Source organism: Passer montanus, unplaced genomic scaffold (genome assembly GCF_014805655.1).
Source record: "Passer montanus isolate IOZ18808 unplaced genomic scaffold, ASM1480565v1 scaffold95, whole genome shotgun sequence".
In the NCBI taxonomy this organism is placed as follows: Eukaryota; Metazoa; Chordata; class Aves; order Passeriformes; family Passeridae; genus Passer; species Passer montanus.
The window spans coordinates 668,912-694,283 of record NW_024374923.1 but is presented as its reverse complement, the minus strand read 5'-3'; the positions used below and the strand labels follow the sequence as shown (position 1 = coordinate 694,283).

Genomic DNA, 25,372 nt, shown 5'->3' with positions numbered 1-25,372 from the left:
CTGCTATTTAATTACCTTCCCACTTCTTTGTAAGACTCTTGTCTGTGATCTGTGTAGGATCACAGGCAAGGTTTCCTTGGTTTTGATGAATAAATTGTTTCTGACATGTTCAGTCTGCTCGCTGGCCATAGTGTGTTAACCCTATGAGGCTTACCAACACTGACACTGCAGTAACTGCCCCAAATCCCACTGAAACTGAAAGGTCCTGGAGACAGGCAGGGTAACCCTCCTGGCTGGGATCATTGTTGCCTCCTGCTGCTTCTCTCGTGCAGCATCCCGAGGTCCCTGCTCGATGCCCTTTGGTTGTGCTGATGAACACACGGTGCAAGCAGAGCTCTCTGCCAGGGCGGGTCCGGTTTTCGGCAGGGCTGCATCCCCCCCTGCAGGCAGGCATTTCTAGTTGAAATCATTTTCACAGCCGGTGTTCAGACAGGAGGGAAGTCTGCAGTCTTTCTGATAGAAGTGGATGCATGTATTTGGTTTATATTTTTAAAAATACAAGTATCATATGCTTTGCCTTATAAAACTTTCTGTCCTTAGCTGAGTATTTTAGCAGGATGTCAAATCCAAAGTGTTTTGCTGCCAGAATGGCTCTATTAGGAATGAGATTCTCTTGGGAAGGAGGAGTATTAAATAGTATTTGAAGCTGGGAAAGTATAACCAAATGGACCACAATTCCCTTTGAACACAAATAAAGAAGGTGTGGGGAGTAGGGCTTCCTACCACTGCGTGGCTGCTCTGTCCCTCGGCATGGAGTGGAGGGAATGTTCTTTTGTCATCATGGTCCCCTAGCCAGGACAGGTGTCAAATCACAACAGCTTTATGTGCAGGTAGGTCACTGCAGTTTGTCACCACAGTAATCCTGTATTTTTATTTCTTGTTATACTTTGTCGTCATTAACACATTTCCAGCAATAGCGATTCTAAAACCAGTTCTGTACAAAATGTGTTTAGCTGTGGTGCCATCCAAAATTACCAGCGTGGGACACCACTGTTCTGGGAACAGGGCTGTTCCTTGCAAACCTGCTTTGCAGTTTTCTTGCCAGTCCTTAGGGATACACCTCCAGAGCCCTGAACAAGAGTGTTGGGGCGGGGGTGTGCATTGAAATACAAATGAGATGCCTGTTTTAGGATCCTGTTCAGAGCTAGCACCATGTGACTTCCAGCTCTTCCCACACGACAGAGAATCCCAGAGCTTTTGCTGTAACCTGATTTCCCTGCTGCTTCTCCCTTTGGTGTCTGGCATCCCTTTGGTGATGTGGTCATTGTGGTCCACATGCATGTGTCACCCACAGGCTGCACCCATGGGTGCCACACTTTCCCCCCTGCACTGCTGGGCTGCCTGGTTTCACAGCATAGTGGTTTTGGCTACGTAGTGGTTTTTGGCCCCTGTTACCTCTTTGCCCACCAGAAAAGAAGGAGATTTCCGTGATTTTTTGGGGTTTTTTTACATGAATGTTCACAGAGGAGTATCAGCTTTCTCTTTACATCACTTCCGTGAGTGCCTCCCATGCAAAACCACTACACACAGTCAGGGCCTTTTGGTAAACTCAGGGTTTATGTTAGCCAGGACATCCATTTGGTCCCAGAGAGGAAACCTTTATCCCTCCTTTCCACACGTCAGAGTCAGGCCAAGAGCCACAAGGGTAACCACATCCTTGTGAGGAGGGCAGCAGGGCAGTGCAGCTCATGGTGGTAATGCAGGATTCTCTCTGCTAACAGAAGCTTCCTGTTGAGAAATATTCACTGCAGAAAACAAAAAATACTCAATGCTGTATTGTTTCCCAGCACCAGTATGCTCCAGACATAAAACAAATGAGGTGCTTTGAAGTACAAATACACTGCAGAAAACAAAAAATACTCAGTGCTGTATTGTTTCCCAGCACCAGTATGCTCCAGACAAAACAAATGAGGTGCTTTGAAGTACAAACGTTTTATTGCATTATTTCATTATTTACAGTACCGTTCCCTTTGTCCCTGGGTGCAAAAAGTGCACCAAAGTGCAAAGCTATTTTGGGCAGGAAAGCCAAATGATGGTGACTTAGCAGAAAAACACGACTGTGCCTCCTCACTCCAGCTGTCCTGCTTCTGCCAGGTTCTGAATGCAGAGAAGTTTGCTGCTCTCCCTGGGCATTTAGAACAACCTGGTAATTGTGAAACTTTGGTCACAAAGGATTGTCAGTTGTTGGTCTGTTCAAGGTGATGCAGCAACAGGAATCTGCAGGACTTTACTCAGGATTCAGGGTTTGTAATGGTGTAACAAGACATCATTGTATGCAGGGCTGTTATGTTGCTATCTCAATTTTTGATGGAAATACTCATTTATTCCCAGTTATCTTTCTTGCTGACTTTCTTTGGTTCATTTAAGGTTTTGAGGTTATTTATCTGCTCCCTTAAAAGAGCAAGTAACTCAAGAATGTTACCAGAGCTGCTACTGGATACTGAATTCAGTCGAGTCTTCTAGCATTGCACTTCAGAAGTTTTACAGAATACCAATTTTATTATGCATTTCCATTTTGTATAAAAATGGTGATTCAAAACACCACTGAAGCCTAAATTTTTACACACTATCATCTCAAAATAGGACAAATTATACTGGTTACTTCAGGACATCTCAAGAGACACTCTCCTTTGGAAAGGGGTAGTAACTACAAATTTTATGGAAGACTAGAGAATGGCAGTATTCCAGTGGCTGAACTCAGGTCAAGAATCTTGCCAGCTTTCTAACAAGTTTATTAGCTTGAGAAAGTACTTAGAAAGACAGTTTTCAGACAGAATCCCTGCAATTGCCACTGCTGCCAGCATTCCCTTGGGAGGTAAGCAGTGAACTTCTCTGCCTCAATTATCTCAGGGTACATCAGAGATGTCATTACTTCTAGAACTAGAGACACGTTCTGTTACAAAACTCTTGTACAATTGGGAAACGTTTAAGACTCATTCCAGAAAATAAGTTAAATGAAATGGCACTTGAGTCCTCCAGAGAACATGTAGCAGGGCTGTTGGGGGAGGCTCAGCAGCAGTAGCTGCTGCTGCTCTCCTTACCACATGCCTGATTTACAGTTCAATGTTGAGTCCTTGCAACAGCTCCTTCAAATGATTTTGAAATTGCAGCTTCACAAAAATGGGATGATTGCAGTTCTTGGCAGGTTTGTTCCTGTGAGTCACACTTTTATTCCATGTTTTCACAGGCTTTTCTGTATCACTATTGATAGAAAGCCACCAAAAGCTTTACAGTTGCAGAAAATACCATTTTCACAAAGAAAATGTGCTGGATTTATTCCTTAACCATACAGAACACGGTGTTTAGAAGCTCTATGGTGGCTCCCTTGTAGCTTTCCTTTGGAATTTGGAGGAGGTGGCAGAGCTCACATGCAATCCACCACATTGCTGGATCCTTGGCCCACATCCCGGATCTGGCTGCTGAGACAGGAGCACACAGCCACGCCCGCCCCTGCCCTGCAGTGTGACACTGAGCCCACGAGTTCCCACCTACAGGAGAAAAAGAAAGTAAGTTCCTGCCCTTTCTGAGCAACCTGGAAGTATTTTCTGTGCCTGAAATTCTATTGCACTGCCTAGCTCTTCACTGTGCACAAAAATGCACCCCCATTTAGTGCAAAATCACACTGAAACAAGTAGAAGAATATAGATTGTTACTGAATGAAAGGGTGACGACAAGGAATAGAGAGGAGCAGAGGAGGAGGAGGTGCTTAAATATTTACAAGACTGCCCTAGTGATGTAAGCAGCAGTCCTGCACTGACAGCCATGGATATTACTCAGTTATTACCAGGAAATAACAGCTAGGTTCCTCCTGCACACTGCTTCTATGCCACTATGTTTTCATACAGGTATATCAGATATCCTTGTCTTATTAGGACAAACAAAACATTTTAAATTACCTGTTCACTATGGGATCAAATGCTTCCACTGTATTCAGGTACACATTGCCATTATGACCTCCAACTGCAAAAATTTTTCCCATCAGTGTCGCTATGCCAACACCACCCCTTGGAGTTGTGAGCTCTGCCACATATTCCCATTTGTTACAGCGTGGGTCAAAGCGCTCCACCGAGCTCAGGGGCGAGTTGTCATCAAACCCACCTGCAAACAACCATCACAGGGTCAGCTTTTGGCATTCCTGGTGCAGGGAATACCCAAGACTGGCATCAGATCGTTCTCAGCATTCGGGGAGTCCTGTGCAGCATTCTCCCTACCAGAACTTTACAAGCTCCTAAAAATTAATCTAACAGCTCACCCTCTTCTCACTGCTCAAGCATCACCCAGAGCAGTAATCTTCTTCTACTCAAGTTGCAAGGATTCTAATTTTAGTATTTTTCTCTCTGAATTCATCATATTTATAATGAAACAGCTTCCCAATTGGAAGAGAAAGAAACCTAACACCAGTAAAAGGATGGTCTCAAACTTATTTTACTTTATGCAAAACACACCCTAGCAGTGTTCTCAAATTACAGCATTGGCAAATATTTGAGTAGGGGAAAAATTTCATGTAAGACTTAGTGATGCATTCCTCTTGCTGGGGAAACTGTCAGAGGAGCATTTTGTTCAAAAGCTATTTAAGCACTTAAAATAATAAACAAGTCAGAGCTTTATTACTGTGGTACACCTACTTGGCATCTTCCTCTCTCAGGTAGAGAGGTAGGTAAATACAAAAGCAGGTAAATACAAGCTAGCACACAAGACAAGAAGCTGTGGAATAAATGCAAAAAAAGCTACTGCTGTCTACACTCAGAACACAACTGGAGTTATGTTTGAAAGCATTTGAACTTAAGAGTTGTTTCCTAAAAGGAAACTCAAGAGTACTGAGTCTTGAGAGGATTTTCTAATAAAGACATATTGTCCTGAACAGATCAGCCCTCCTGAAATGTGGGTTAGGAGCTGCTTTTCATTTCCTTGCTAATGTACCTTTGTTTAAGCATGACCTGGTTGTGCTTGCATTCTTCTCCTGCCCAAGAACACCAAGTACAGGTCAGCTCTATCTGTTCCCAGTTCCTCTAGCAACAACAGCCTCTTCCAAAGCCAAGCACTTGGCAGCAGCAGCAGCAGCACTACAAAATGCCACATCCCTACTCACCCACAACATACAGGCAGCCGTGGAGCTCACTGACACCGTTCCCAGCCCTTCGCTGACCCATTTCTTTTACTTCTATCCACTTATCCAAGTGGGGATCATATTTCTCCACACTGGAAAGAGATGCTACACCGTCATTGCCACCCACGGCGTAAACATGGTTCTGGAAAACAGTTGTACAAAGATTATTTGTGATGTAGTTGCCTTTACTCAGCTTTCCATAAGCAGTGTTAAAATTATACGAAAAAATTGTATATCCACTTGTTTTACATACATAAATGTATCTCTTCCAATGAAAGAAGTGCAACAGTTTTGTAGTGTTGCAGGTATTTTTCAGAGCACGGGGGGATCAAAGTAGAGCATGCATCTGGTACCTTTAAACATAATGACCATGACAAACCAGTCAGCTGAGTGAGATAGGAAGCACTGTTGATGTCATTAGAACAGAACTCCTCCCAGCGCTTCAAATACTGTTGAAACAGTTCAATTTGCTAGGAGTACTATCGTAAGTATCCTCACTTTTTGCACGGGATTTTGATGACTAGAAGTCAGCTGCATTTTGTTTCAGACCTGGTGTTCTGCCTGGTGAAGAGCAGGGGGCTGCCCAGCAGTGACTCACCACCAGGGCCACGGAGCCGACACCTCCGCGGGGAGTGTTCATGGAGGCCACGGCGCTCCAGCGGTCGGAGTCGATGTCGTAGCGCTCCACGTCGCTGAAGCACGTGTTGTCATCCAGGCCCCCAATGGCGTAAATGGGGCCGCCCAGGGACGCCAGGGCGATGCCTCTCCTAGGGAAGCACAGCAGCAACACCTCAGTGCAAGTCCTTAACCAGCACAGCAAGTACCATGGTACACGAATGGCCCCTGTTTCAAACTACGGGGAAAAGAGGAATGGAAATTTTAAAAGTGATGTTTATAGTAAATCATGTCGCTGGCCCTCTGCACACCTGTGGCCTTTTCACTGTGTGTCAACTCTAAAGCCAAGTCCTCTGCTCACATACTTGGATACATGACAATGTCTTAGATATGATTTCTCTATTTTATTGAATCTGAAGATGAACCAAAACCTACTGGTTTTAACTTCTTTGGTATAGCTGGCTGGAACCATCTGAGAATGATTGGGGGTGACACTAATACATATTAAAAGGCAAACCATTTGTTTCTAATAAATCTACCAATATTAGAGTACAATGATTATTATAAAATTGAAAGTATGGTCTAGAATATGAGCATTAAGTTTCTGCTTCAACCACCAAGTGAGGTGAATTACCATGTTAATGACAACATTCTTGTCTCATTAAAGAGGGAAGGTTCAGAAATACCAGGAGCAAGGGAGGCACAATCTTTCTACAGAACAAACACTGTGACAATATCCTGACCTTATCTTAAATTCCCTCAGCAGGTAACAGACATCACTTCATGGTGGCATTTTTCTCCACTAAGTATTCCAAGACTTCCACGAATGGGAGGAGTAGAGCTGGGAGGCAGCCAAGGCACAGCAGTCCTTTCATTGACCTGGGTACTCAGTAATCAATGTCACAGAAATCTAGGGCTGATTGTTGCTGAGATTATGCCCTCGGGTAGGTGATAGGATGGAAGAAGTAGAGCAAGCCACTTCCAGGAGTCTGGGTCTTCTACTTTAACTAGGTCACAGCTATAAATAGCTTTCGGACTTAAGCCGTACTTATTATTTCACTCCTACTTGTACATGATGCTTTGAAAAACAACAAACACAAGAGAATGCAGAATTAGGGATGCTGATTTAAATAACAGCAGAAAAAAAAATACAGATCTGAGTCCAGTAACTCCTTATAAGAATCTTAAATGTCAAGACAAAAGAAAGTCCTCAATCTGGCTTTCAGATTGCGTGCTTCTGGCCTTTTGTGTGAAAAACACAGGCAGCTATTTGTTCCCTGGTGTAGTATTTAACTTTTTTTATTTTCACTATGAAGTACTTCACTTCTCATGTTATGCTGGCAGTTATCTCACTCATTCCTAAAAAGAGCAAAAGCCCCACAGAACCAGTTCATCAGTTCCAAGTTGTTTACTGGGCACAGAGGAAAGGCCCTGGATACCAGAATGCAAGCATAGCAGGAGTAGAAAATGTCGCTGGTCCAGAAGCCAGCTCCTCCAAAAAAAGAACTGAAGGGTGATACATTCATAGCACTAAAGCTCCAAAATAGGGGAAAGAAATTGCTAGAAATAGAAGAGTTTGGAAACCCCCCAAAAAAAGCAGGACAGACAGGATGTTTTTCATCAAGAAATGGTACACCACAGACTAGGACTTGGAGTGTGGGATACATATACCTCTTGGTGTTCATTGATGCCTTCATCATCCACTTGTTTGTGAGAGGATCAAATACTTCCATGCTTCCTAAGTGTTCATTTCCATCATGTCCACCTACTGCGTAGACTTTACCTGAAGACACAGACATCTTTTAAAATAGAGATTGCTTGGCAACACTTCAGTTTTCATTTATATAATATCCCTGCTTAAGTGGAGACAAAGAGGTCAAATAAAGGTTAAACTTTTAAAATGTTTTCAGTTTCAGAGTTTTATGTGCTGTACTCAACCAGGAATCTATTCTAATGTGAACTTTTATACAAAGCTTGAGATTATGTAAACAAAAAACCTTCCCATAATTTAAGTACTGCAGGTCAAATCAGTTCAGACACATGTACCAGTCTCTCCAGATTTTATATGAAGAAAACTTAGCTCTGTACTGCTGCAGCAACAGAGGGGCTGTTAAGTACAAGAGAAAGCTGCATTATTGCTGCTAAGCTGCTCTGGACTGCACAGACCCTAAAATAAAGCTAGGTCTGCTCTTGGAAGAGTTATGATCTTAGTAACTTTCCAGGATGGATTTAAGTAGGAAGGGAACCAGTATGAGTATAGCAAATTCTGGGTAATTGCTGTGTAAGGCCATTTCTTTATAAATGGATTTTTAAAAAAACACCTATTTAAGGCCAGATCTATATACAGTTCACTTGGGCTGGGAGGAACCTTTAAAGGTCATCTAGTCCAGCCCCTCTGCAATGAGCAGGGACATTTTCATTTTCAGATTGCTTACAGCACCATCCAGTCTGACCTTGAACACTTGCAGAGATGGGAGGGACATTTACCACCTCTTTGGGCAACCTGTTCCAAGTTTTCATCAACCTCACTGTAAAAAATTTCTGCTGGATATCTAGTTTAAATCTACCCTCTCTTAGTTTAAAACCATTACCTCTTGTCCTATTACAACAGGCCCCACTAAAAAGCCTGTGAAGTACAGAAAGGCCACAAGCTCTCTTCCCAAGTCTGAACAGCCCAACTCTGTCAGTTTGCAGTAATGTTTTTTCCATAAGCACAGTCTCAGATTGGCTCAGGACCAAACTTTCCTTCAAAGGGGGAGAAGCTTTACTAAACTGAAGACTATCCAACAGTTAAGCAATTAGTTTACTTCTTGTACAGCTAGTAAAAGTACCAACTCTGCAAAAGGAGTAAACAAGTCTCTTGCCTGGGGTTGCTTGGATAGGGTTACTGACCTCCCACAGAGATCACTCCCACATGCCTCCTCCTGCTGTTCATTTCAGGGCCGAAGAACCAGCTGTTCTTACTGATGGAGTAACACTCGATGCTGCGGAAGGGGTCACCTGATCCACCTCTGCCACCGACACAGAAGAGCACACCTGGAGAACACGAAACAGGTTCACAGAGAACAGTTGTATAGCAGAGCAAACTGAAAATGATGTAGTTTGGGGGAAGTTGTATTTCACTTCAAGGAGCACAGTCATCGCCCTTCATAACTGGGTACTGGATTTTGGCCTTTGCTTGACATACTGCTACAGCAATTAGCTATCTATGCTCTTGTAAAAACAATGCCTATTTTAAATATGCTTTTGTGGTTTGGCTTAAGGAGATAAACCCATTGTTTGTTAAATATAATGATACAGAAATTATGATCTGCAGTCAACATTCATCACTCACTTTTGGTGTAGGTTAGTCAAAGACTTTACAAGTTAGCTCAACCTTCAACACCAAAAGATAACTATCCACTGTTTGCAGTAGAGCTTTGAACAGATTGCCTGGCTATAACATGCATAACAGCTCTGGCTTTAATACAGATAGAGCTAATCCAGATAAATTATTAATGCTTTAAAGAAAGAAAATGACTGCTACAGATCTGCTAGGAAAATGCACATTACCGAAATACTAGAGAGGTACATAATGGCTTTCCCAATTTTGCATTAAGTCATTAACAACCCTCGATATCAAGCTATACCTGCTTGATATCAAGACACCTGCACAGATGTGCTGCTTTTTCTCCACACCACTCCCTACTGGGTAACCAGACACACATTTAATTACCAGCAGTCTGCTTCCTTGGTGTTGTGCGAATGGAGTACTCAAAGTCAGGCACTGCCCTGCTGCTCAGGTGAAGGTGGTAGTTCCTTGCTTCATCCAGCAAATCCCTACATTTTAGATTCTGCTTGACAATCTCTTCCTTTGCCACAACACCCATAAGGAAACAAATGGGCAAGAGAGGCAGCCGTACCTGACACAGAAATGAACACAGTTGGAGAAAGTGGCTGAACTGCTGAGTGTCACCATGCAGTGCTGCACATGCAGCAGCCGGCAGCCCCACGCTTCTCAGTGAGGAGAGAGCTCTCAGAGCTGTTCCACACAACAGCGATACGAACAGTTCTGTTTGGTGATAATGTCTGCTACAACCATTGCATTTCAGCCACAGGGAGAAGTGTCCCTTGGCCCAGTGCTGAGGAAAGAGAAGAGCTGCTGCCCATGCTGCCCCTGCAGCTGCCCGTGTGATGCAGGCAGCACCAGTGGCTTTACCAGGGCTTTGTCAGGTTCATCTGCTGTTGGGTATGAATCTTCAGCTCACTGCTATGCCAGCATGAGAGGGCTTGTTCATTGGAAAATGGCTCATTTTCTTTGGGTGGCAAGTCAAAAAAGAAAACAGTCACCATGAACCAAGGGTCTATAAAGGAGGTATTGCTAGTGCAGTAACATCTCTCTTTAAGGCAAACTTGGCAGACTTCAAACTTAAAAAAAAGTGATCAATATTGAGAGCTAATTGTTTCCTTCTCTAAATCCTTCCTGCCATTTATTTTAGCAAACCTTTCATCCTTCTTTTTAAGACAAACAGTGCAGAATACAATCAGAGGCAAAGGTGGGACAGATGTTAGTGGGGGGACCTGAAGCAAATCTCCACCTGACTTCCTAAGGTTTGGAGTCAACACTGTCAAGCAGCTCTCAGCTGGCTCAACAGCAATGGTGCAAAAGTCCAGTACCTCCAGTGCTTCTCAGAGCAGCAGGATGGAGCTGTTACAGCACTGACAAACATCTTTGCCTTGAAGCAAGCATGTGTCTCTACCCGTTCTTCCTCACCTCCTTGCTTTCAGTCCCACTTCTTCCTTTATTTTGGCCCAGCTTATTTGAGGCTACTTTAAAGCACCACTGTAGCCCTGCTGACAGGCTCCTAAGGTTAGTGACACGGTAAGAACTCCAGGCTGTTAAATTCAGAACCTCATTATAACAGTGAAACCCATAAGGCTGAGTATGACATAGATAATCACTGTCTAGAAACCCAGGTATGTCCTCTGCTAGCAATAATGTCCAAGTCAACTAATGTCTCCATATGCTCTGGCAAATAGCCAATATTTACAAGAAAGGGTTTACTTTTTCTTTGCTTGAATCTAGTCTCTGGTTTCCATCAACAGAATACAACTGTTAATCTCATCTGCTAGTATAACTGGGCAATAAATATAAATTTATTTTTAAAAATCTTTAATTATATTGCCTCTAAGTATAGCATAATAAAGAGGGGATTTTTGTATCAAAAACCTCATGCTAGTCTAGATGAAACTGAAGGTTTTTGGGAGACAGCTAATAGACCATCTTTTCCTAGGAGATGTGAAAAATGACTCATGAAGACAATGACAGCAGCATCTCAGTGGACCTCTCCTTACTCAATAATGCAGTATTATGCATTCAGCCAAATGCAAAATAATCAAGTTGGAGTTCAGTGACAACTAAAACTGCCCAGCCAATCCTACCTGCTAAGACACATGGAATGCTTTGCAGCACATGGTATGCAAATTCTTCCCAGTGCAGGCTCTCCACACCTGTCTCAAATACTGTGACACAACTTGATGTGACACATCTCTCTTAGTTTCCTTTCCTAGCCATGTAAGAAAACCCAACAGCTTTGCCTCATTTCTTAAGTACAAATACATAACAGCAAGGACAGTGAGAATATCAGGCTGTAGGAGTGGCAAGCCAAATGAAGTGATGGATTTATATTCTCTCTGGTTTGGGTCAGTATAAAATATTTCTGTTCAACCACAGATGTAGATTTTTGTTGGTTCCCCACCTCCCAGCCATGAGCATAAAGTGAGTACTCTTCTCTCTACAGAAACAGGAGAGTATCACTTCTCCCCAATACTCAAGAACTCTTAGCTTGCTTCCACTGTCAACTCCCAATACCGAATTCTGGATGAGGCACCAAAACCTAACAACATTTTTCAGCTTGAGATCTACCCAAGTACAAAGGGCTGATTACACAGCTAAACCAGTGATGAGACAGGGACTTGGTGCCTCGGTCTGCCCTACCTGTGCAAGGATCTCATCCAGCCACGTAGCGTGATGCTGTGGATTGGCCAGCAGCCACTTAATAGCAGCATTGTAAACCTGCTTTTCATTTTCAATGTTCAGGTCACTGGAGGACAGGAGTTTATGGAGGTGCTGTGGTGACACGCTCACGAAGTCCTCGCACTCCATCACCTCTGTGAAATGTTCACAGGCAAACTGATCAGCCATGTCCATCAGGTCGATGCGGTTGTGGCTCTCGGCAAACGCCCTGACTGCCAGGCAGTTGGAGGGGTGGAAGTGCAGCTTCATGTACTCACAGCAGGCCTTTGCCACCAGTTCCACCTGCAGGATGCAGGCAGCATACAGGAGGGGCTGCACGTTATCCACAGTCAGCGTGAGCCGCGAGGAGTAAGCGAACTTCACCAGGTCCTCGATGGCATCGCCGTCAAAGTCCCTGATCTCAATCAGCTTCTGCTTGGCTTCAGCCATTTCCGACAGAAACATGGCTCGGAAGTACGGGATAACGCAAGCTAGCACCAGTTTGTGGCAGGAGATTAGCTTGGAACCAACCTGAAAGAGAAAGAGCAAAAAAAGCCCCAATGTTTTACTGGCACGTCAGTTTTGGCTGTGAAAGCAGGAACAGTGAAACTGAAATGAGAATTCTGGACTCCATGTATTCTGTCCACACAAATTAACCCCATCTGTCCTGTATTTGATATTACATCCAAGTATCCCAAGGAATTCTAAATTGTAGCTTGGCTGGGAGAGTAGAGCAAAACTCTAACACAGGTAAGCAATAGCAGTGATGCACTGAACTTGCCTTTCTTTAAAAGCCTTGTGAAATATCCTTAGAAATATTCTAGATGCATCTTAGAGACAGGAGGAGACCTCTAGACATTTATTTTATATGTACTCAGAGACTTTAAGGGGGGCAAATTAGAAAGAGACATTTTTAGACTACTTAATTTAGATTTCTGGACTTCTGGACTTCAACTACTGTTGAAGAACTGTTGTTTATAGAAGCAAATTCTATGTAAAACACAGGAATAACAGCTATTTCAGGGATTATTGGAAGTTAACCAATTACTTCAATATTTTTTTAATGTTTGCCCATAAAAGACAATGTACTCCCCATAACGAGAGGGTATTTCTCAAAATTCTGATGAGAAAATGTAAAATAAGCTTTCCATGTACAAAATTCTAGAATTCCACTACATTAAAAAAGAATTGAAGTATTGAAAGTAAATGAACAATCCAAATCCACTTCTTATATGTGTTCCAGGAGTGCTTTCTCAAAGCCTCTGTCACTCTGCACTAACATAAAGGGATAGCTGGCAACCAGTTTCCCTGATGGACTCAAATTACATGTTCACTTTCAGATGAAGGTGTTACAGAGCTGTTGTGCATTTAAGAAAATAAGAAGATACTAAATTATAAAGGATATTTTGTTATTTTTCTAGCTCTGATTCAATACTCACTTGCTCTAACTTTTTTAAAGAGTATGACCAACACAAGTGTAACCTACCTGGTGAGCAGTGAGCTGACTACAGAAAGCAAACACACAAGAAAGAGTATGCAGATTAAAAAAGAGGAGAAGATGGATTCTTCAGTGTGATTGCTTCAGATCACCCCAGAAGGAACAATTCAAAACTACCAAATGAACAAAAAGCAAACCACCAGGGGAAAAGCAGATGGTATTCATCTGCCACTCTCCACCTTCTAACAGCCTTCCAAAACTGTTCATATGACAGCAGCAGAAGAGTAGGTGAAATTCCAGAATTTAACTTTTGGAGCAGAGGGAGTCCTCCTGTGTGCTCCCACAGCTTATCACTGTTACACCATCAGCACTCCAACTAACTACAGTATTGATGCAGAAAGATGCTACTCGTGGTCTGCTGTACCAGGGAAAGCTCTCAGGCCATTCTTACCTTCAGACACTATAATTCTGCCCATCATCCCATTCTCTAATCAAACCTTTCTTTTGAATTAAGTGGCTTTACACCCAAATCTGCTTAATTTTAAATTACAGAATGGTCTGGTTTGGAAAGGACCTTAAAGGTTATCTCATTCCATCCCCTGCCATGGGCAGGGAGACCTTGCACCAGTTATACAGCATGTCCTTGCTATTTTGAAATCAGAGTTCCCCTCCAGTTACTAACTATCATATTTTAAGAGCCAGCAGTTAAAACAATAATTCAATAATTGGTCTGAAAAAAGCAATGCTAGAATTGCTCACTAACTCGGGTCACACACAAAAGCAGAAAGTTCAGTAGAGATCTGATTATTCTTACAACATGAGTGAGACCTGAGCACTACAGGAAGAAAAATCACGCCCCCTGAAAATTCTAATTCAAGTACATAATTAGCAGTTACTTGAAAATCCCTCATTTAGGAAGCCATACAATAAGATGTATATCCATAGGTTGCTCTAGCCTTCACTGGAAGCCAAGTCATATTATCAAATATTCTTAAGTTACCAAAATAGCTCCACACAGATCATACAAATGAACATTAATACAAGCCTAACTTAGGGAAAGTTAAACTGCAGCCCCAGTAAAATGTTTTTTCCAAGGCAAGTTTCCGTAGCAGGAATATGCACTGAACTATGTTTATAAAATAAGTCTTTCTGCCTTTTTTTTGCAAGGGTAGGTGGAAAGAAAGCAAGATAAGAATGAGGTCAACAAGAAAAGGGATGAGGAGGGTTGGTGACACCAGGGACATACATCTGTCAGGGATTTTGCCTGTTCATATCTAACAGTCAAAGTAGCAGGCTAATAACTTCCCCTAAAGGCATCTGTCATTTGTTCTTGGTTTAGGAACTGTGCTTCATCACTATTCCTTAAATAATTATCTTGAACTAATAAGTTGTTTGGCTAAGCAATACTTAATATTCAAAGATGGTGGCACCCACTTCTATGCATGCTAAACAAAAATTTATTGTAATCAAGATATAAGTAATATACAGCTGAGTTACAAATAATGCCTTAAAGCAATGCTATGCAAGAATCATAAAATTTGTTCATGTCTCTCTTTCTTTACTCTTTGATCAGATGTAGAACACAACCATCTGGGTTTTTTTTCTTTCTTTCTTTGAAGAGTGCTGGAAGTTAGATTTGTTCCAGAAATCCTGTTTGCTGAGAAGAATCTAGTAAAACAACACAAAATGCAGACACGGAGGTAAAATTTGGGATGAAAGTATATTGAGAAACAAGAGGCCACAAGTAGCTGGAATTGCACAGTAATTAGTGACCAACTGTGGGAGCTTGCTGAGAAGGCAAGTTGGATAAGATCAAAGTCATGTACGTCCTCTCTCAGATTGTCAATATTTCAGGTGTTTAAATTTCAGCTGTAAACTTCCTAAATAAGGAAAAAAAACCCTAGCATCTCTAGAGATGTCTCAGATCCAAGAGGTATTCAGTGGTTTCCACACCCCTGCCAATATTCAACTCCCAACACACTTATCTGCAGCTTAATCTTCAGACTGATACATGCAATGGATATGTGACAAGAATCACCTTCAGTGTAACATCACAGAGCTCTCCAGCTTCAAAGAAGTGAAGAAGAGAGCTGTGAAAATCCTTCCAAGCCTCGCTGGCCTCAAACACGAAGACATCCTCATCCCCATCACTGACGGAAGGCTGAGTTTGCTGCTGCTGCCGCCTTTTTCCCTTTATCAGATGTTGTTTTGCCTGCTCAGGGACCATGGATTCTGAAGCCATTGGCTGTTGCTTCTCTCACTGCATCAATCTTCAAAAACTCCTGCCAAGATAAAATCCAGCCCATCAGGAGTAGGTCCTAAAATTCAGTTCTGTTCATCTTCCTGTTTAAAACACACACACAAAAAAAGAAAACGAGACATTAGACAATGCTAGTACGTAACACTTCAATTACACTATAATACTACTAATGATCTTACTTGGGGAAGGTTAGAGGTGAAGGGACCAAAAAAGAGACCCACAGCTAAGAATCCTACCTAGGTACCTTTAGGAAAAGCCATTATTTATGAACTTGTCCACACTTCTTGATAAAGACATGAAAAAGAAAAGGCAAACATGTACTACAGAATCATACAATTGTTTGGGTTGGAAAGGAACTTAAAAGAATATACAGTTCCAACCTTTCATTAGACCAGGTTGTTCAGAACCCCATCCACCCTGGCCTTGAACACTTCCAGGGATGGGGCATCTGCAGCTTCTTTGGAAAACATTTTCCAGTGTCTCAGCACCCTCACAGGAAAGAACTTCTTCCTAACATCTAATCTAAATCAATCCTCTTTTCACTGGAACTGCTCCCATTTGTCCTATGACCACCTGCCTGTGTAAAAAGTAACTCTCCCTGTCTTTCATAAGCCACCTTTAAGTGCTGGAAGGTACGCCACAGTATACTGAGAAGCATGTTCCTCTTACACTGACCATCTTTGGTTTCATGGTTTCTTAGTTAATTTATGATGCATTCATTCTTGATTCTATGCTAAGAGTTGACTGCTGTAATTCAGGGATTTCTGCTCATGGACTCTGGTGTTGGAGGAAGTGGACAGGCCAAAGGAATAAAAAATTCTTCTACAATAAAAATTTAAGTCACATGTCTGGAAGCAGAACTGATTTTCCTTTGTGAGATTTTGGAAGTGTCCATGTCTCTTACTAAATTTACAGCTGGAGAAAAAGCAGGCAGTGACCTGAGGCAACCGTACTTGTTGCTGCTGTAGGTCACAGGGTTGCTGCCAGCTCTACACCCTGTGTGGGGACAGAGCTGGTGGCTGCACTGGGCCAGAGAGGCTCAAGTGAGATCAAACATGGAATATTTGCCTGTGGTGCTTATTTAAGTGAGGTAAGTATTCTTCCTTTAAAAGGTATGTAAGAGAAAGGTCTTCTTCCAAAACTACAAATTAGCTCAAAGATATTATGGATCATGGGATCTTTACACACTTTATAGCAATGAATACCTTTTTCTGCTGAAAAATTAGCTTCATTATGACTGATGCGACAAATTACTAAGGTATTTTTCTAGTTCATGATGATATTTTGGTTCTCAAATTAATTCTTCATTACTGGTACTCATGTTAAACATGTCCTTCAAAGAGGTCACTATAGCACTGAGATCTGAAGCTGACACAGAACTTCAGACACAATCTCCTGAGGTTACAAAAATTAACACGGACAAACAAGAGGGAAAAGACTGACATTCAAATGCTGTACAGAGATGCTGAAGGGCATCATGTGTTATTCATTCACATGATGATGTAGGTAAGATACAGCACCTCCAGCCAACACTTGAAGGAACTCATGCTTATTTTGGTCTTTGAAGGACACTTTCACTTCAGCACTCCCTGCTTACTCACATCCAACCATTGCTAGAGTGAGTAAAGATGCTGCTTTCAGACAGAACTGCCACTGACTGCTAAATGAGAGCTCACAGCTCCCAAGTCACAAGGTTTTTCCATCTGACACATATGCTACATTTATCTTCCTGCTTTAACTGCAGCTGCACACAGACTTTTTTCATCTGTTCTGTGCCTTAAGGTAAAAAGGCTGATGTGTACATTTTACCTATTCTGGATATGCCACTGTAAACACCAACAAAAACCCCATGAGTCTTAAGACAAAACTCAGTGCTGCTGGGGTGATTTTTTTATGCTACAAATGAACCAAGCAATAGTACAAAAGCCAGACATAACTGATTTTTAATTCTTCATCCATATCTCATGCTCATAGCAAAAAATGCTCTTGGAGATGCTCTGAGCTCTTGCCTGTAAGAAAATAAGTTGAGTGTATACTTGGACTTATATATTTGATACATACTAAGTACCCACTTGATATTGTAGGGGAAGAAACTAGAAATTACCCTAGAGGAAACCAATGGCATTACTCAGGCACACAGCCATAGATAAGAAAATCACATCTATGAGAGACTGTCCAGTATTGTGATATCAAATATGTGTATGGGAACATGGGAACAAGTCAGTTACTGTTCCCCAGGTAAAGAGATACCTCTGCAACATGTTAAAAATTAACATGTGTAATATAACCTTCAGAAATACTCAGACAACAATGGACTGACATACTTCAGCTTTTTTCTGAAGAGACTTGGTGGCAGGTAGATTTTTCTTCTTCCCCCAAGTCACCAATTCAGCATCTTGTTTCTGTCATACACCTAGGTCATGCAAATCTTTTTAGACAACCATCCCCAAATCTTCCACTGGTCTTAATTACAGCACCTCACAATTTGAGTGTTCAAACAAATCATCTGCTATGGAAAGTACCAGCTGTAGCCATGTTTCATTTGCAAGAAAATACTGGCTTGGGCTCATCTTTAGCCATAAGCCTTTTCTGTTCTCAGACTTCAAACAAAAAAGAAATTAATTTTAGTAGCACTTGACTCAAGATACTAAATTCTGAAAATTTGAAGATCACACCAAATTCATGAATTAAAAAAACCAAACAAAACAAGCAAATTCCACACATCTTTACAGCTCACCATCATTTGCTGAGAGCCAGTCAGCAATTTCCCTGTTCAAGTTAAATATTTAGAAATACTGATGATTTCTGCTGTTCTCAAGAAGGTGGCTGTTCCAGACCCCCAAGTCTGTGCTGTGGTCATCAGTGCTGGCCCTCAGGCAAGGGACTGAGGATCTCCTCCTAGCTATTCCTCAAACTTAAAAAAGCATGAAGGGATGGGAGGTCAGAGCACAAAAAGCTATCTTACAACTGCTCTAATTCAGATAACATCTGAATTCAGTGACATTTGAAAGTGACATGATTTTAATTCAAACATTCTAGCTAAATCTTAAACTGAAGTGTGCAATTTCTCAAGTCACATTGAGTACTTATGTTCAGTAGAGACAAAATACCTCCATTCTGAAGCAAAAAGAAATTAATAGGCAGTGGTAGGATTAATAACATCACTCTGTTTTCCCCCCATTTTGAAATTAAATCCCAGGAATCCTGGTGGACAAGCCAATCTAGACATGGGAGTACATGGCCTCCTTTCCCCTGTGGAGCACCTTGGGAGGCAGTGTCCCAGAAAGAGGGATCATCCTTATTCTTTCTCTGACACATGGGAGGAAGATACTTCAGTGATATAAAACAAACCAAATCGATTGCCACTGTAACAAAAACTAGGCAGTGTTCAGATAAGAGGTATTATGATACCTGTAAATCCAACACTCCTTAAGATCAGTGGTACTGAAGCTAGAAAAAAGGTGGCAGAATTGCAGGAGAAATAAAGATACAGATGAAGTTTCCCCAAATATCCTGTATGTAATTTTGACTACCTACACCCAAGATGAACTAAAATCACACCATGATCTGTGCAAAGAAGGCTGGTGAGCCTCCCTCAAAAATCAAAAAGGTCTTTTAATTGAAGGAAATAAGAAATTTGCCTTTGTATGTGTGGCTGGTGAGTCTCTGTGGGTAATGAAATGCTCTCACTGCTGCCCACAAGATCAGAACAGCAGAAGCAGCAACAAGATCTCCTCCAGTTTAATCCAGCTGAGAGAGAAATTCGAGTTGTTATCTTGTGTTGGGCTAAGAAAACTTGAAAGTTTGGAGAAGGGACAGCTGGCAGAGACAAGGAAGACCCCTTAGGGAGGAGAGAATTGGGAAGGGCAGGAGGCAGCTGCAGGGCAAACTGCAGACAAGCAGCAGCTTTGGCAGGGACTGTGCCAGCAGCTGTCTCACTGCTCAGTCTGGCTGCAGCTGCACCATCAAAAAGGAACATGAGGGGAAAAAGCTGGTAAGACAAAATAGTGTAGAAAATCCTCAGCTCTCTCAAATTCTCCCTTCTCATCCTTAATTCTGTTGAAGATGGAAGATAGTGTGGAAACATTATGCAAAACTGTTCAGATGCCCACACTAATTAGGTCAAATTAGACAAGGCTGGAAAACATGGGAATGTTCAAATTACACGCTGTATTACAACCCTAAGCCTACTGCACTTTTCAGCAGAAAGTTATTTAACAGAAAGAAAAAAAAGTCAGAAACCACCCATCTAACTGGTTTAGCTTGTTTAAACCACCAGTATTGCTTTTGTGGAAACACATAGAAAAGTTTCTTAGACAACACTAATGTACAGTTTCTAAATCCTTTCAGCATTTCAAAGATTCTTTCCAGCAAAAAGTGACATTATTGTTTTGTTTTACTTGTCACACAGACAGCTCAGCAACAGTGAAATGGGTACAGCTAGCACAATCTCTCTTAAGTTTGTATAATGAAAATCCCATCAGTGCTGCAGACACACAAGCCATGAATGAGGACTGCCCTTCCTTAGAAAAATGCAAAAAAAAAGGTGTTTTGTAGAGCATGAAAAACATAGTCAGATAAAATTTCATTTTGGAAATAATTCTTCCTGGCAGTCCCTTCATGCTGATTTGAGACAGCTTCTTGCCAGCTCGCTTTGATTCAGTGCTCAGTGAAGTTCTTCTGAGGTTTAATCCCAGTTTCCATGAAACACCAGAAAGGCCACCTGTCCCCTGGGATTTATAGAATGACAGGTTGATAATTTTGTTCAATTTTGCATGATAAAAAACCAAGAAAACCCTTAGAAGCCATGATTTATTTATGCTTCCCTTTTACTTCAGAACAACCAGCAAAATCACTCAGAAGTCACAAAAGAGCAAAGCAGGACTCTGCTTTGCACATACAGGGGTAACTAAGGCATGGATCATTTACACAACGTAAACTTGGGAAGGCCCAAAAAGCAGAACACAAAATAAAAACCACTGAGAATCAGTGAGGTGGGAGTGCAGTGAAGTGCTAATGCATAGATACAAAATTTAACGAGCCTACTACATTGACAAGAACACAGAACAGTCCCTTACCAAGGAGAGAGGCACTATGCTCTTCTCTGAGAGACCATAGTAAAATAGTTTAAGAATCTCCACAGCAGCATTTAGTTCAGCCACTCCCGGGAAGTATTAACAGAGAGTAAAATGGTTTCTAAGTAACTCGGCAGCTTCCTTTGAATTATGATTTTAAAAATTTAAGATTTTAGCTGAGGGTTAGAACCAATCATATTGAAGTTAGATACATCAATGATGAGTTAATGATTATTAAGCTAAAGCTAATTGTTATATTATGAGCTTATTTATAGAAGGAAGTGGAGCAAGTGAATCAGTACAGGAACATATGGAAACCAGCAGAACAATGCCCAGCACCTGGACTCTGTGCTAATCCATCATGAAGCAGGGGCCTTGGATCGTGCCAGAGGGTCACAGAGAACTGATGAAGACCTTCTGACTTCATCCCTGGGACCACTGACCCAATTCAAGAGAAGAACTGCGCACGCATGAAGGACCAATAACCTCATTTTAATACAAAGCAGGGATGGGAGGTGCTGGGGTTATGCACATGCATTATTTTGGGAAATAAATAGAAGGCAAAAATCCTTGTGTGGTGCAGCCATGCATTTCAGGGACAACCCTGCCCGTGCCACCTGCCCACTGTAATAAACACACTACTTTCTAAGTTTAACTAGTTAGAGAGTCTTTGTCCATGATTTTTGGTTTTAATGCTTCACCTTTATCCTGGACATGTAAATCAAGGCATAGTATCCACTAGAGCATTCCAGAAATGTAAGCAAACAATGCTTCCCATGCACACACCAGTCCCTTCCTCCCAGGACTGCCTTAGCTGCCAACCATCATCACATTCTCTCATTTAGAGCTGAGATTCACAAGACAAACAGCTCAAGCCATAAAGCAGCATCACCTTCCTTTTGTCCCAGAGCTGCAAGGCTCCTTCAAAATCTGAAATCAAGAGGTGGCAGAGGTAACACAAGACAAACGGCTTCACAACCCAAGATGCCACAACCATTAGGAAATTATTATTACAAAAATCTGTTTGGTGAAACGTGCTGGGGAGGAACTAAAGCACTGACTGATGTGGTGCTGCGCTGCCTTGCATCAAATTACTGTCAGTCATTACACAAGGATCCTGTCTTGGTGTGACCACACTGATTACATTTGCCTTCACAAATAAACAGCCAACTAGAAAACTGGATGCCAACTAGAAAACAGGATGGCAATTAAAAAAATAAATGATGTTAACAATTAAAAAATTAAATGATGTTATGAGCACACTGCACAGAAACCCCACGGACAACCTTGCCAGGTAACAAAGCAGTGACACTTCTTTCACAGCACAAGAGTTCGCAGAGACTACAGGGGACTCAGCCCAAACAAACTCAAAAACCTCAGACATTGCTTGAAGGTGGCTGAACCTTTTGCAGCTTAACCTCCATTTCCACCCAAGACATATGAGACACGTCTGTTGTGGTTTTAATTTGACAACGCTTGATGAGCTATTTTACTTGTTGTGGTACGTCTCCAGTGTGATCTGTTTCTTGATTATTCTTGCAGAAGCCTTTGCAAGCATCACAGAAAGCCAGGTTTCTCTGAGTTTTGTAACTTTGACAAGTGTAGGACATACGAGAATGACTAAGGCAAAGGAGGAAACAGATACACTTCCCAGTGGCCAGTAAACAATTGCCTTGAGTGGAGATGGAGAAGAGGAACCTACCAAAGCAGGAAGAAAAGCCAAGAGCTGGGGGAGCTGTGACATCTTAAATTCTTATTTATTCCAGAAGGGAGGAGGAACTAGGAACCCCTGAGGCTCTCCCCGGTAGCAAGGGGCAATTTCTTGCTGGTTTGTTTTTTATTTTAAACATAAATATTTGTTCAGGGTTAAGCTAAGCGACTACTCGTTATCCTTTACAAGATACCAATAGTGAGCTAAGGCACTACCTCTGGCTGCGGTCTCCACATGGAGCAGCTTGAAACGCGGGGAACCCCGGCTCAGTTAATTTTTAATTAACATTTACCTCCTCCTCGAGCGGTATGGCTGCCGGGGCTCTCTCTGTGAATGCCCCCGCAGCACAAGCCCCCGATGCCGAGCCCGGGCACGGCGCCGCCTCTGCGCTCTCTAGCACAGCCCAGCCCTGGTGACCATCTGCACCCATTCCACCTCCATTCCCCCCACTCCCGCGCTCCATCCGCTCCCTGGCTCCGATCGCGGCGATCCCCGTGGGCGAGGACGGAGCCGCGGCCCTGCCGGGAACGGCTCCGGGCCGTCCCGCCCCAGCGGCGCTGCCCCGGGGCTCGGAGCCCTCGCTGCGAGGAGGGGAGGCCGCGGCAGCGCCCGCCCCGCCGAGCCCGCTCCCGGGACCCCTGAGCGCAGCCTGAGGGCAGGGGGCGCGTTACGTAAGGGCGGGGGAGCCGCCATGGCGCTGCGAGCGCGGTGCGAGGGCGCGGCGCGGCAGGGGAAGGGCGCGGGGTGGGATGGAGCGCTCCGGCCGCGGGGGAAGGAGCGCCCGCCGCCCGCCAGGGGGCGCCCCGCGCGCATGCGCCGGGAGGCGGGGGCGGGGTGGGGGCGAGGCAGGAGCCTGGCGCCGCTTCCCGCGCTCCCGCCCCCTCACATTCCCGGGCAAGGCGGTGCTGTCTGTGCGCTCGGTGTGGCGGGTGGGAAATAGACTTTCTCGGCGCATGAAAGGGCTGATCTTCAGTGGGAAGCAGAAGCAGGCTGAGCAGTTCCTGAGAAATATCCCTGTCCCCTCAGTTAGTGCAATCTCCACCGGAATAATCTACGCCCTTCTTGAGGGGAAGCCGTGAGGAGCGGCTGAGGTCGCTTGGTCTGTTCAGCCTGGAAAAGAGGAAACTGAGGGGAGACCCCACTGCAGTTACAGCTTCGTCCTGAAGGGAGGCGGGGGGCAGACACTGAGCTCTTCACTCTCCTGACCCGAGAGGGAGCAGCCTGAAGCTGTGTCAGGGGAGGTTTAGGCTGGATATCAGGAAAAGGGGTGGCTGAGGAGTGGTTGCTCAACCACCCACGGAGTGTTTGGGCGCTGAAACAGGCTCAGAAAAGTGGTCACAGCACCAAGCCCGACAAAGCTCAAGAAGCATTTGGACAATGCTGTAGGGCACAGGGTGTGACTTTTGGGGATGTCCTGTGCAGGGCCAGGATTTGGACTCAATGATCCTTGTGGGTCCCTTCCATATCAGCATGTTCTTTAATAAAGATCAGAGTGGTCCTGCTTCAGATTTTGAAAGAACTGCTCTCCCATGAGTTCAGAGAGAGAAGGATGTAATACAGAGAAGGAAAGGCTGTATTAGCTCCTTCCTCTTCACCTGTCCACCAACTCTGGTCTCTACAAGAGTATATTTTATATATACATATATATATATGTAATACAGACAGGTACATACAGCCCCTCCAGTGCAGGAATACATTTCCCCAATACACACTTTGGTTTGATTTAGTCTTTTTGTTAGTAGTATCTTCCTCTGCGTGTGGAATTGTAAGTGTAAGCCTTGGTCCCATTTGGTCAAAGCTTGATTTCAGAACTTGAAAAGAATTGGCCAGGAAAGCTTTGCAGGCTGTTAGAACCAAAGAAAGACCTTATGACAGAAATAGATGCCCTGGGGAGCATGGAGTCTTCCTTGCATAAAAGCAAGCACAGCTTGCCAAGTGAAAATGCCAGACACCTCCAGCCCCACAGATTAATAGCCCAGTAGATTTTCAAATTCCATACTGCAGAGCTGAAAGCTGGACTCCCACTGGATGCCAAATGTGCATAATAATTCTAGGATTTCCTTTTTTCCTGAATACAACACAATTCTGCTGAAAAGCAGGAAGGTGTTTTATAAATCCCTGAGTATGAGTGGCTGGAGGTTTGCAGTTCCACACAGAGAACACCTATACTGTTTTTAGGAGGAGATGCACATCTATTTAGGAATCTTTAAAGGCAAAAATGTCCAACTAAATATTTTAAAGAAAGCAAGCAGCACTGGGTGTGCCATGAGTGGAGCGGTGACTCCCCAGCCACCCAGTGCTGCTTGCTTGCTTGCTTGCTTTAAAATAAAAAATATAGAAATAAAATTTGGTTTGGCTATCACAATTTTATATCATAAGTAATTAATCTAATGTTTTTTAGCTTGTTCTGGCCCATACTACATTGCCTGCTACAAATCATGATGCAGCCTTCTTCCAGACAAGTTCATTAAAATCCCCTTAAAATTGTACTTGTGTTTAAAAGGGCTTTTGGTACAATTTAATGTCTAAGAGAGAGAGGAGGATGGAAGTGGAAGTGTGCCACATGAGCAGATGTTCAGCTGGGAAGACAACATTAATGATTAGGCTGTGCAGCCAGAACTGGTGTTAACAGCACGTGCATGCTTTAAGGATTTAGAGAACTGAGCTACACATAAATACTTGCTTTTTCCCCTTCCTTGTTTTTCATACCAGAGGAACTTGAATCTTGTCTTTTGCCAGTATAATTTCAGTGTAACTACACAGAAATCATGGAAAGAAAATAAATGCAGACCAACACATCTGTGTAATATTAAAGCCACCTATTACAAGATTTTCAATTTTTCACCTCTCTTAGAATGAAGGTGTAAGTTCTACAAGGCTCAAAAAAGTCCTTACATACTGTATTCCAGGTCAGCACTGTAGAGGGAAGCAGCAGCAACTCATCATGAAAAAGCAATGTTGCCATCAAAGGATTAGTGCAGGCTCCTGTTCAGGTTTTGGGTTTGTCTCCCATTAGAGATTAGCAAGCTGGGAGGCACTGGTGAACATGAGTGTCTGGAATTTCTTTATACAAAAATACTGCCATTATTTGGCAGTATTTGGCGGGGGTGGGACGCACAAGACAGATGGTGAACTTTGGATCTGGTTAACATAAGAGATTTGATAACAGGA

The 25,372-nt window shown here is 43.0% G+C and overlaps 1 protein-coding gene across 2 annotated transcripts; it reads right to left on the bottom strand.

Moving 5' to 3' along the window:
* Positions 1–1,908: 1,908 nt before the first annotated feature.
* KLHL8 (kelch like family member 8) lies at positions 1,909–15,498 on the bottom strand. 2 transcript variants are annotated; one of them, XM_039696082.1, is made up of 9 exons: positions 15,194–15,498; positions 11,700–12,248; positions 9,438–9,624; positions 8,615–8,758; positions 7,394–7,505; positions 5,706–5,874; positions 5,090–5,249; positions 3,897–4,098; positions 1,909–3,488 (listed from the first exon to the last, which is right to left on the bottom strand). In XM_039696082.1, the coding sequence occupies exons 1-9, from the start codon at positions 15,395–15,397 to the stop codon at positions 3,365–3,367; spliced, it is 1,851 nt and encodes a 616-aa protein (XP_039552016.1). In that variant the 5' UTR covers positions 15,398–15,498; the 3' UTR covers positions 1,909–3,364. The 2 variants fall into 2 exon arrangements, with proteins under 2 accessions (XP_039552016.1, XP_039552017.1); XM_039696083.1 differs by lacking the exon at positions 3,897–4,098.
* Between the last annotated feature and the right edge of the window lie 9,874 nt (positions 15,499–25,372).